This window comes from Rhineura floridana, chromosome 3, assembly GCF_030035675.1.
Source record: "Rhineura floridana isolate rRhiFlo1 chromosome 3, rRhiFlo1.hap2, whole genome shotgun sequence".
Taxonomy (NCBI): domain Eukaryota; kingdom Metazoa; phylum Chordata; class Lepidosauria; order Squamata; family Rhineuridae; genus Rhineura; species Rhineura floridana.
In genome coordinates this window covers 60,183,337-60,196,400 of record NC_084482.1, presented here as the reverse complement: position 1 = coordinate 60,196,400, position 13,064 = coordinate 60,183,337, and the positions used below count along the sequence as shown (strand labels likewise).

General features: G+C 36.9%; 1 protein-coding gene across 2 annotated transcripts in view; it reads left to right on the top strand.

Annotated features, from left to right (window-relative positions):
- GGA3 (golgi associated, gamma adaptin ear containing, ARF binding protein 3) overlaps positions 1-13,064 on the top strand; it is a 49,897-nt gene that overhangs the window by 24,080 nt on the left and 12,753 nt on the right. For both annotated transcript variants that reach the window (XM_061616139.1, XM_061616138.1), the window contains exons 8-10: positions 1,144-1,281; positions 1,546-1,627; positions 2,997-3,113. In XM_061616139.1, the coding sequence (XP_061472123.1) occupies positions 1,144-1,281; positions 1,546-1,627; positions 2,997-3,113 (337 nt within the window). The remainder of the gene's footprint in view (positions 1-1,143; positions 1,282-1,545; positions 1,628-2,996; positions 3,114-13,064) is intronic.

Here is a 13,064-nt window from a genome sequence, read left to right as displayed (position 1 = left end):
CATTTCATTGGGCTGTATGATGTCAGAAAACCTGAATATCTTTGCTGTCTGTAAGCAATGCTTTGGTTTCTTTCATCAGCTAAACCAAGTTTTTATCAGGTTAGCATAGTAAGCTAAGACAGACCGCTCAAAGATTTATAGCTCTACTTTGCCTGGATTTACTTGGGGTTATTGGTTTTAATAGCGTCTGTTGCCTTGGGCCTACCTGCTCATTCTCCCACTAACTGCCCTACTCTTTGCAGAGTTAGGTCTGTTCCAGTCCACTGAAATCAGTGGGCTTAGATATGCCTAACTCTGCTCTGCTTAGGATGGGGTTGGGTTATACACCGGAAGGACTGAGGCTCCCCTTTCCTCTAGTTCCGTTTGCTGTCCCTGTTCTCGTATGGTATGGGATTCTGGTCTGCAATGCCCTTTGGTCATACACAGGTGTTGTGCAGTTTTACAGAGAAAAGTATGAAAGGTGCTTTGTAAATACGTGGGCAGCATTTCTTAAAGGCTCAGAGAATACAAGGGGGAGGAGAGGTGTCTGGTGGTTGAGGGTTAACTTGCTTCACTACAGGCAGACCAGATGCAAAGAAGGACAGATCTCCTGTTACCTTTCATAGTTATCTAGAAGAGAGAATTTTGGCAAGTACAGATTTTCTCACCCCTGCGCGTAGTGAGTTGCACCTGCCAAAATTGCCCTCTTTTCACATGGCTTCCTGCTTCTTACCAGGAACCTTAATTCCTTTTTCTCTGTTCACCTGCATTCTATCAAATGATGTACGTATGTCTTCCTCCTCTAGTTCCTCAATCCCTGTTAAAAAATTTCAAAATTGTTTCAAGAATTTTACCTTAAACAATGTAAAGTCGCCTAGACAGATCAAGTCAGAATATAGCCCTGTGCAAACTTACCTAGGAGTAAATCCCATTGAATTTAGTGGGTTTTATTACTATGTATTGAGATCTTCCTATTTTACATATGTATTCCCAAAGCCAAATTTTACTTCTCTGATAGCAGAATGTAGGATCTTTGTAGCCAGAATTCTACAGCCATGCATGATAAATAATCGGGCTTCTGGACTCTTCAAGCCAATTTTTCCCGGATTGTACTGGAAGGACAAAGGGAAGATTTATATTATTCTTTTGCTTTAAAACTTGAAGGATGAGGCACGAATACTGAAAGTAACAAAGCGCATGCATACCTTGGAGGAGGTAAACAACAATGTGAAATTGTTGAATGAGATGTTGGTTCACTACAGCAAAGAAGACTCTTCAGAGGCTGACAAAGAGCTAATGAAGGTGAGTGTGAGTTTTCTCCTGGTAAAATGTTCAGTGCTTGTTATTCTCTGGTTCTTTTGACTTCCATCTTCCAACGCAAAGGAATTTAATATCCCAACTTCCCATGTAAAAATAGCTGCCCACATCACTCAGGTAAGGAAATGGTAGTATCTCCACTTGAATGAATTGATTTTTTTTTATGAATGAGTAAATGAGGCATCAGTAAAAAGGCTTGTGAATGTCCCTTTTGGCTTACTGGCTCCTTTCTCCCACCCTTTCCCCCAGGAGCTCTACGATAGATGTGAAACCAAGAGGCGGACATTGTTCAAGCTGGCCAGTGAGACGGAAGATAATGACAGCAGTCTGGGTAAAATGGGAAGTTTTTCTTTGTTAAGAAGGAGAAAGGCGGGGGCCATGCTGGTTGCAACAGACTATGTTCCATGGACACCAGGAATTAACAGGGTTTTTTTATTTAAATATAACAGCATAGTAAAAGTACTTATGTTCCATAACATTTGGTCTCTAATAAACTCAGTCTTAATTATTCTTAATTGCAGGTGTTCATGGCCCATAGCAACAAGATGAAATGACAAGGGGCAGACTTTTTTGGGAGGAGCTTCGCATTAAGAAGCCTAAAGCCTGTATTTGCACATTTTTCTTGGACTTTACCTACCTGCCCTTCTACAGGATGAAATGCCATAAAATGTAGTGTGTGTGTCTCCATCCCCTTTCAGAATAAAACCTATATCCCTAAGTCACTCAAGTGCTTTACAAAGTTTAGCCAGATCTGAGGATTCAGTGAACAAAGCACAGAGTTGGTAAGGAGCAGGTTCCCATTAGCCACTCATTGCTCATCGGACTCTGTGTGCCTGTTAATGTTACTTTTATCCATAATTAAATCACTTTCTACCACCTCTTGTGGTACCGTTTCCTATTGGCTGGGGATGGGAAGAAGGCAAGTTTTATGCCAAAGGAATTGCACCCTACCGTGGCATTCCAGGCAAGTAAAATGAAGAAAATATGATGCTGATATATAATCCCATGTGGATGGAAGACTTGTGTGGGACTAAAGGATGAACGTTAATTACGTGCACATACAAAAAAAATGTTTATTTAAAAATTTCTGCCCACTTTTCTTTATAAAGAAATTCAAAGACCTTCGTAAAGTTACTAAAACATATTTTTGCATGATAGGTAATTAAAAACCTCTGTATCGCCTGTAATGTCAAATCTTTCATCCATGTTGTTCAGCCAGTGGTGTTGCTTAGCATACCATACGAACATGGGAAGCTGCCTTATGCCGTGTCAGACCATTGGGGCATCTAGCTCAGTATTGTCTGCACTGACTTGGCAGCAGCTCTCCAGGGTTTCAGACTGGGAGTCTCTCCCAGTCCTATCTGAAGATGTCAGGGATTGAACCTGGGGCCTTCTGCGTGCAAAGCTGGTGCTCTGCCACTGAACTATAGCCCTTGCCGTACCACCAAATCTTCCTTCATGTCATATATATGTATACAAACATTCTAAATTTTGATAGCAGAAACTGATGTGGCCACAGCTAGAGAAGCATATAACCACAGTACCTACAAGGGCAGTGCTGTTAGGGGTGGGTGGTTTTCTTTGTCATGGAAATGAATTAATCAAATGAATTGGTCACAGTCCTAGATTGAGAAAAGCATTACAGTACTGAGAATGAAATTATTTATGCCTGTGGTGCACTGTTTGTCTCTCTGTTACAGGAGATATCCTGCAAGCTAGTGACAACTTATCACGAGTAATAAATTCCTATAAAAGAATTATTGAGGGGCAAGTCATCAATGGTGAAGTAGATATGTCTGGGCTACCAACAACAGATGGTGAGTCAAGTCAATATCAAGTATCTTTTATTGTTTTAGCCAATGGCCATGACAATATAAAACATACAAGTAACATATTTGTAAATAATTATAAAACGTTGGATTTCGGTCCGGTTTACATGAATAAAACCCTGAAACTTTAAAAGAAGAAACTAAAATTTTCTACATTCATTTACATTAGAAGCATGATCAAATGAGCTCCCCGTTGCTTTAAAACTAGTGTGTCTAAGAAAAGCCATTCTGATCTTTGCTGTGGCTAATGCAAACAGAGCTACTCTGTAGGTGATAAAGTTGTCTGCATCTGCCTGCAGCCATCTGATCTTAAACTCATCTGGCTGGCTTTCTAGGGAAGTCAGAAGAGGAAGGATGAACTTGACCCTTGGAGAATTATATAAAGGGCAATATAAAATATAACGTTCCATGCCTTCAGTTTGTCCTGATCCACATATACACAAGCGATCTTTTGATGGCTTTTTTGTGTATCTACCAGCCAGATATTCAGTAGGCATCGACTGAAACCTGAGCTGAGTAAAAACGCGCCTTATAGGGAAGAAATTTAACTCCTGCAGATAAGTAGCTCTTTCTTTTTTTTTTTATATAGTTTTTATTCAAATTTTTCCAAAAAACAAACAAAACAGAGTAACAATACTACAACAAAAAAATAAAAATAAAATAGTTGACTTCCGATTTGTCACAGATCAGCTATAAGTATATAATATACATCAAACCTGTCCCTTAATATGTACATACAGAATCCCTTTTCTCCATAAGCTGTCTTAATTAATCATCAAATCCCAGTATCATCATTTTATTTTGATCTTTCGACAAAAAGTCTAAGAGAGGCTTCCAATCCTTAAGGAATGTATCTGTCGATTTTTCTCTAAGTAAACACGTCAATTTATCCATTTCTACTAAGTCCATTAATTTCAGTAGCCATTCTTCCATTGTTGGTATTGATTCCATTTTCCACTTTTGTGCATATAATAATCTTGCTGCCGTAATCATATATAATAATATTCTTCCATATTTCTTTTCTATTTGTTTATCCATAAAACCCAGTAAAAAAAATTCTGGTTTTGACTGAATATTTATCTTTAAAATTTTTTGCATCTTCCTACCTATCTGTGCCCAGAATAATTTCGCCTTTTTACATGACCACCACATATGATAAAAAGATCCTTCTTGTTGTTTACATTTCCAACAAACATTAGAGACATTACTATACATTTTTGACAGCTTTTCTGGAGTCATGTACCAACGGTACATCATTTTATAAAAATTTTCTTTAAGATTATAACATAATGTAAATTTCAAGCCTTTTTTCCACATATTTTCCCATTGATCCATTTGTATGTTATGACCAAAATTTTTTGCCCACTTTACCATGCACTCTTTTACTTGTTCTTCCTCCATATCCATTTTCAATAAAAGTTTATACATTTTTGCAATTATGTTTTCATCATTTGTATACAAACCTATTTCAAAATCAGATTTACTTATTTCAAACCCATACATTTTCTTGTCCATTTTATATCTTTCTAACAATTGTAAATAGGCAAACCAATGAAAACTATATCCTTCCTTTATCAATTGTTCTCTCTCTTTCATTGTGTATTCTCCATGTACATTTTCTAATAGTTCTTGATAAGTTAACCATTTCTCTTTTCCAGACATTTCTCTTCTATAAAACGCTTCTTGACTTGAGACACATAATGGTATTTTCGAATAAAACCTTGGTTTGTATCTATTCCATATTTTCAACAGAGAACGTCTTATAAAATGATTGTTAAAGTCTACGTTTACTTTTACTTTGTCATACCATAGATATCCATGCCATCCCCACTTCAGATTGTGGCCCTCCAAATCCAATAGTCTTTTATTCCTCAATAAGATCCATTCCTTTATCCAGACTAAACAGCAGGCAGCAAAATAAAGTCTCAAATTTGGTAATCCCAGTCCTCCTCTTTCTTTAGCGTCTTGAAGTAATTTAAATTTAACTCTTGGTTTTTTTCCTTGCCATACAAATTTAGAGATATCTTTTTGCCATTGTTTAAAAGGTAAATCAGAGGATATTACAGGTATTGTTTGAAACAAAAACATCATTCTCGGTAATACATTCATTTTTATCACAGATATTCTACCCATTAATGACAGTTGTAATTTATCCCATTTTAGCAAGTCTTTCTTAATCTCTGTCCATAATTTTTCGTAATTATTATGAAACAGCTTTGAGTTTTTATTTGTCATGATGATGCCTAGATATTTCAACTTTTTTTCTATTGTAAAATCTGTCTTGTCCATTAACTCTTTCTGTTCCCTTAAAGTTAAATTTTTCACCAACATCTTTGTTTTTTGATTGTTGATCTTAAATCCTGCTAACGGTCCAAATTCTTTTAATTTGTCCATCAATATATGAATTCCTTCCAAAGGGTTTTCTAGTACAATTATCAAATCATCAGCAAATGCTCTCAATTTATATTCTTCTTTTTTTATTTTTAATCCCGAAATCCTTTTATCTTGCCTTATATCTCTAAGCAGCACTTCTAAAACCAGAATAAATAAAAGGGGAGATAATGGACATCCCTGTCTTGTACCCTTTTGTATTTCACATGAATCCGTTAAGTCTCCATTAACAATTATCTGGGCCTTCTGTGATGTATAAATCGATCTGATCCATTTTATAAAGTTGTCTCCAAAATCCATTTGCTCCAAAACCTGGAACATAAATTTCCAATTCAAATTATCAAATGCTTTTTCAGCATCTAAAAAAATCAAAGCTGCTTGTTTATCATTTCGTTGTTCTAAATATTCCAACACATTCAAAACATTCCTGACGTTGTCACGTAATTGTCTTTTAGGTAAAAACCCTGATTGATCTTCCTGAATAAATTGTTGCAATATTATTTTCAATCTTTCAGCCAAAATCATTGTAAAAATTTTATAGTCATTATTCAGTAGAGATATTGGCCGATAATTTTTTGTTTTAGTTAAATCTTGGTCCTCTTTAGGTATTAATGTTATATTAGCATTTTTCCAACTATCCGGTATCTTTCCCTCTTGCAAAATAGAATTCATTGTAGACTGTAAGGGTAGCAAGAGTTCTTCCTCCAAACATTTATAATACATTGCAGATAGCCCATCTGGTCCTGGCGCCTTTCCTAATTTAATTTTATTTATAGCTTCAGATATCTCTCTTGACGTAATAGGGCCATTAATAACTTGTCTCTGAAAATCTGTGATTTTCGGCAAATTCTGTTTAGATAAATACTCTTCTATTTTTTCAGATGGAATTTCTTGACACTTATACAATGTTGAGTAATATTGATGAAAAATCTTTTTGATTTTTACATTATCTGTCAGCGTCTCATCTCCTTCTTGTATCTTTAAAATAATATTTTTTTGACGTTCTTTTCTTAATTTATATGCTAACCATTTCCCAGGTTTATTTGCAAATTCAAAAGTCCTTTGTTTAGCAAAATTTAATTTCCTTTCAATTTCTCTAACTGTCAACATTGATACTTGCTTCTGTAACATTTTAATTTGATTTACAATAGAAACTTTAGCTGGATTCTTTTTCAATTCTTCCTCTTTTTGTTTTATTTCTTCCAAAATTAATTGCATTTTCTGTTGTTTCTTTTTTTTTAATTCAGAATTACATTTAATAAAGTATCCCCTCATAAATGCCTTACTAGTATCCCAAACAATATTTTCACTTGTTCCTTTATATAAATTATATTCAAAGAACTCCTTTAATTTCTTCTTACATTCTTGTACTACTTTATCATTCTGTAATAAAGATTCATTTAGTCTCCATCTAAATCCAAGATTTTTTTTTTTTAAAGTTAATATCACAGGATTGTGGTCCGAAAAAGTTTTTGGTAATATATCCATTTTAAAAATATCCTTCGCTAAAATTTTTGACATCCAAATCATATCAATCCTCGAAAATGTTTTATGTCTTTCTGAAAAATAAGTAAATTCCTTTGCATTATCATTTATATATCTCCAGGTATCCACCAATTCTAAATGTTCCATGAGTTCAAAACAAATCTTCGGTAATTTACCTTGTGTCTCTTTGATATTTTTTTCAGAAAGCCTATCAATTTTTGGTGAGATTACCCCATTCCAGTCACCCATGACACACCAATGCTCATATGAAAACTCTGACAATTTTTCCATAAGTCCTGTATAAAACCTTGTTTTATCTTCATTGGGGGCATAAATACCCACTATCAAAATGTTTGTACCTTGTAAAGTAATTTCAACCCCCACAAATCTACCACTATCGTCCAATAATACCAATTTAGGAAGCAATTGTGGGTTAATATAGAGAACAACTCCATTTTTTTTTTTTGGTCCAGCTGAAATAAATTCTTCACCCAAATTTTTACAAATCAAATATTTGGAATCTTTCTTCTGAATATGAGTTTCTTGTAAACAAATTATATCCAATTTTAATTTTTTCAAATAATGAAACACTTTCTTTCTCTTCTGCGCGGTGTTGGCTCCATTTATATTCCAAGTTAGGTATTTGTAATCCATCATTAAGCGTGTATTTTAAAATTTGCCTGATGCTCCTTTTGATCCATCATCTTCCTTCCCCTCCTCTGCATATCCTTGTTGACTTTGTTTCCCAGGAACTATATCCATATCTTTGAGTTTATCTTCTTCCATATCTTTTGAAGCTTTTCTCAAGAAGTCCCTTGCTTTTTGAACAGTATTCAGTCTGTATTTCTGTTGTCTGAATGTAAAAATCACTCCTTCTGGAACGTCCCACCTAAATTGAATTTTGCATTGCTTAAGTTTTTCTGTAAGGAAAGCATATTCTTTTCTCTTACGTAAAAGTCTAATAGGAATTTCCTTCATCACCAGTATTTCCTTACCATCAATTTTAAAGGTATATTTAAAGTGTTGCTGTAAAACCATATCTCTGGTCGTCTTCTTTACGAAATGAACAAGCACATCTCTTGGAATTTTTTTCATTGTTGCATATCTGGAGTTAATTCTATAAACTTTGTCTATTTCAAATTCCATCCTATCTTCATTCAAGTCCAGAAATTTTACTAAAGCATTAACAATTTTATCTCTAATATCTTCACCTGTTTCCTCAGGGATTGCACGGAATCTCAAACAATGCTCTTTATTTCTCATTTCAGTCACAGCTAAATAGTCCAAATTTTTTTCTAGTTCCAGATTTAGTATATCTGTTCTATTCTCCAAGGTTTGTACCTTTTCTTTAGTATTTTTTGCATCTTCCTTTATTTGCCCAATTGTCCCTTTAATCTCATCCACTTGTGTTTTAATATAGTCTTTTATATCTGTCAATTCAGTTTTCATTTCCTGTTTCATTTCCTGTTTTATAGCATTAATCCCTTCCATTATTTTTTGAAACATTTCTGGGGGTATATCCTCTTCCTGTGTATCAATAGAACCTCTTCGCCCCTGGGCCTTGGTTGTTTTTTTAGTTGTCATTTTCAAAAAAAGGCCTTTAATTTCTAATATTAATCACTGTTTCAGAACCTAAGGGCAGTCTATTTCTTTTCTTTTTTTCCCTCCACCAAAAAGAAGAGTTAATATTCCAGGCCTATTATTGAAATCCAGCCAGCACAACACAGTCCTTATCTGCTTCCAAGAATGCAAAACAATTCTGGTTGCCAAGACTAAACAATTAGTAGCATATACGAGCAGCGGATTCATCCAACAAGAAATAGTCCAAAGAGAAAAATAGTCCAAAATATAATAATTACCTCTCATCCGTTTTTAAACTTTAAAAGTCCAAATTCAAGCCAGCTTTTTGTCGTAAAAAAAGTATATAAGTTGTTTATATTTTCTTTCTTCCTTAATTATATTTAAAAGAGAAAAAGTATGACTCACCCAGGTTTCTCAATTGCTGATTCATAAACAAATCCCTTTTATTGCAGTAATTTAAGCCGAATGATAAGGTTTAGGCAGAAGTGGGCTCGCTGGTTAAGAACGTTTTTTTTTGAGAGAAGAAAAAACGCTTCGCTTTATTCCAGTTCAGCTTGCGTGGAATTCCTGACTCCGTCTTCAGCCGATCGGCTTGCCTTCTTATCTCAGGAATTTCCTGATCAATTCCAGCCGCCGACAGCTCAACGAAGTCTTGTGGAAGATCTGATCGGTTCTCCTATACCTTGGAGAACATTTAAGCCAGTCCAAGATTCCTCTTGGCTGGCTTTTAACCTGAAAAAAGCTTCCTCTGAGGCAGAGCTCCCTCAGAGACAACCACCAGCCAGCACCACTTCCCGGAAGTGCAGATAAGTAGCTCTTTCATGGGCCAGTTTGATTTTAGCGTACCAAATGGCAGACTTACAGTTCTTTATATATTCAAGATCTTTTTGAGCGTCTTTACCAAAAACTAGATCCCGAATCTCATGTCCGGGTAAATCCTGCGTTATCACAGCTGAAGGGATCGAGTAACTGAGCATCAGGCCTCTACAAGATTGTGCCCAACCTTCTCGGTTTTGTAGTTCCAAGAAGCAAATTTTTGCTAAATGATGTTCTGGCATCACTGATAACTTTTTCCAATACGATATAATGGATTTGTGTATGCGTGCTTTTAGGGAAGGGAGGCCTACCTCACTCCTTAACAGTGCACCGGGTGTACCATGTGGTACAGATAGGAGCAGACGCAGAAACTTTTTTTTAATTACATCCAATTGGTCTCTGCAGTGTTCCCCCCAAATTGCAGCTCCATATAAAAGATGGGTGACAATCTTGGCCACAAAAATTTTCAACGTTGGTTCTACTAAACGGTAACCTACAGTATAATAAAGTTTCTTTATAGGCCCCAGTAAACGAGCAGCTGAAGATGTAATTGCCTCAAGATGGGTACGCCACAGGGTGTTTTCAGAAAAATGGAACCCCAGGTATTTAAATGAGCGGCATTGTTCTATTCTGTGCCCATCCAGAAACCATATATGCTGCTCATGCCTCTTAGCAAAAACAACTACTTTCATCTTATTATAATTAATAGATAATCCTTCATGCTTACAGTACGTTTCAAATCTGGTAAGCAATCTCCTCAGGCCCACACAAGTTAGTGAAATGAGGGCCATGTCATCTGCATAAAGCAGAACTGGGATCTTCTGTTTCCCAACGGCAGGAGGGAAGAAGGACGGGCCAAGAATTTCCTGTGTTATGTCATTTATATAAAGGTTGAATAGGAGTGGGGCCAAGATACAACCTTGCTTGACACCCCTTGAAGTGGGGATTGAATCAGAAAGAGAGCCTGCCCTACCAACTCGGATCCTAATATCGGTGTTAGAATAGAGCCGTTGTATGAGAAATAGTAGACGTCTATCCATTGAACTAGCCTCTAATTTTTCCCATAATCGCTGTCTATGGAATCGAAAGCAGATGATAAATCTATGAATGCAACGTATAGTTTTTTTTATGCATTATGTACATTTTTTTGGATTAAGTGGTTCAGAACAAAGCACTGATCAATTGTACTGAAACCCTTACGGAAGCCAGCCTGCATTGGGGATAAAAATTGTTGTTCTTCTGCCCAAAGTTCTAGTTTATCAAGAAGGTGTCGTGTGTATGTTTTAGCAGGGACATCAAGTAAACTTATTGGTTGATAATTTTGAGGGTCCCCCCGGTCCCCTTTCTTGTAAATTGGGATTACAATACTAGACATCCAACTCCGTGGCAATATTCCAGTTGTGTTAATTGATGTAAATAGCATTGCCAAAATTGGCGCCCACCACACTGGGTTTATGTGGAAAATTTCAGCTGGTAACATGTCCCAACCTGGGGCTTTGCCCAGGGTGAGCTTCGCAATAAGACCTTTTATTTCTGGTGAGTCACATATCTCAGGAGCCATCTCTTCCCTTCTGTTAAAAATCATGTTTTCAGATGTTAGATAATTTTGAAATTATATGCCACTTATAATGCATAAAGTACTTTATGATCCTTTGTTCTAAAGTGGCTTTATTATAGGTTTGATTTATTAGCCTTCTTAAGAGTAACAACTGTTCTGTCCTTCCCACCCTGTTCCAATCCCAAGGGCAAGAATTTAGCAGACTTTTACCCCAGCTTATTGGCTACAGAATTCTCCTAAACCATTCTAGGAAAAGCCTCCAAGAGGACAGCAGTGTCTTAAAGCAATCTGATGACACCATTTTATTTAGACAAGACAGTGCCATCCTAGAGAAATGGCCATTCTAAGATGGCTAGATCTATCTGTATGATACATACAACCTGCTTAAAAGGGAAGGGGGGAAGCACATTACGAGATCTGAACATGGATATTTCATGGTGCATGTTTTGCCCCTTAGAGATCCATTTGAATAAGGCCAGTTGTGACAAAATGAATTAGAGTTTTTTCATATAGGACCTCCACAGGTCAGCTTCATATATCAATAGTGCCACGAAGTGTGTTTGCCATCACATTAGCTTGTGGCAAAGAGCTACACTGAACCCTGGTACCCTGGCACAGGTACCTCTATGATACATATACCCAGAAATGGTTTATGGCAGGGGTCACCAGCCTTTTTGGACCACATTTCAAATTTTGAGAGTGCTAGGAGCACCAGTCACAAAATGGCTGCCATAGGGACTGCGGCATACCAAAAAATTGGAGAGTAATGGTGAAGTTTTTCCCTTAATTGTATTTCCATACTAGAAAAGGCTTGACCTGTTGAATTTCTGCTTGCCATCCAGCTGTTAAAGGGACAAGAACCCTGTTTTCCCCCAGAGCTAACCCTAAACCAAAGCTTAGGCTGCTATCCTGTAACCACTTACCTAGAAGTAACCCCCCCCCGAAATACAAAGAGACTTGCTTCTAAGTGGACATGTATACCATTGTTCTGTAAATTAACTATACAATGAATTCTTAATAAGTCCCTGGTCTTTAGTTCCTGCAAAGCAGGAGATAAGCCTAAGGATCTTTACAGTTTTCACATTTGCCTTTTGCAGGGAGAGGGATTATTTAACATTCATCCACTCTTTTTGTGCTGTAGTATTTGCAGAAAATAACTTCTAGGCACTACCTGATCTCAGGAAAACCCAGCACAAGAAAGATGCATCCTGGTTGCTAGGAAAAAAGGGACAACCTATGGAGAGAGATTCCAAGGAGTAGAAGAAAAAAAACAGAAGCAGGAAAAGCGTACTAAAAGAGACCTCGGGAATTCCTATTGCCTGGTGTTCAAACAACTCACTTATCAATCACAGCTCTAACTTCACTCATTGGCTAATAACTGACAAGCAGGAGCAGCCAGGCTGGCTCATTTCACATAAATTACTTAGAAGGGTACCTGCACATTTTGCTCCATAACTTTCTTTCTGAGAGGGCTAGAGACTTAATTATTTTTTTATGAAAGCTCAGATTCTGGGCTACCTGTTGGGGGCACCACTAAATGCCTTCGTAGGCACCATGGTGCTTATGGGTCACAGGTTGGCAACCCCTGATTTATATGTAAAATTAAGTACACATAGATATGCAATGTCTGACAAGACCTAGAGACGGATAAAGAAAAGAATAAATGGCCACAAATCTGATATCAAAAAGGAGAATATTCAGAAGTGAGTGGAAGAACACTCTAGCCTCCCACAACCGCTGCCCATGACCTTAAAGTGCACCGGTCCAGGGCTTCCATGGCCTCTCCCAGTTCAGATGTTACCGAGAAATAATACTGGGTATCATCAGCATAATGCTGACTCCTCACCCGAGATCTCTTAATAACCACTCCCAACAACTTCTTTGCATTGGCAACTAGATGTTACCATGCAGCACCCTACAGCATAACTGCCAGGGGGCCGAAAGACATTCACCCAATGCTATTATCTGAAACTTTCCCATTGTAAAACAGTGCCTCCGATACCCATCTTGATACCCATACACCAAGTCAGCTCAGAAAGATACCGTGGTGAATGGTATCAAAAGCCGCTGAGAGATCAAGTAAGAATAACAGGGTCACACTCCCCCAT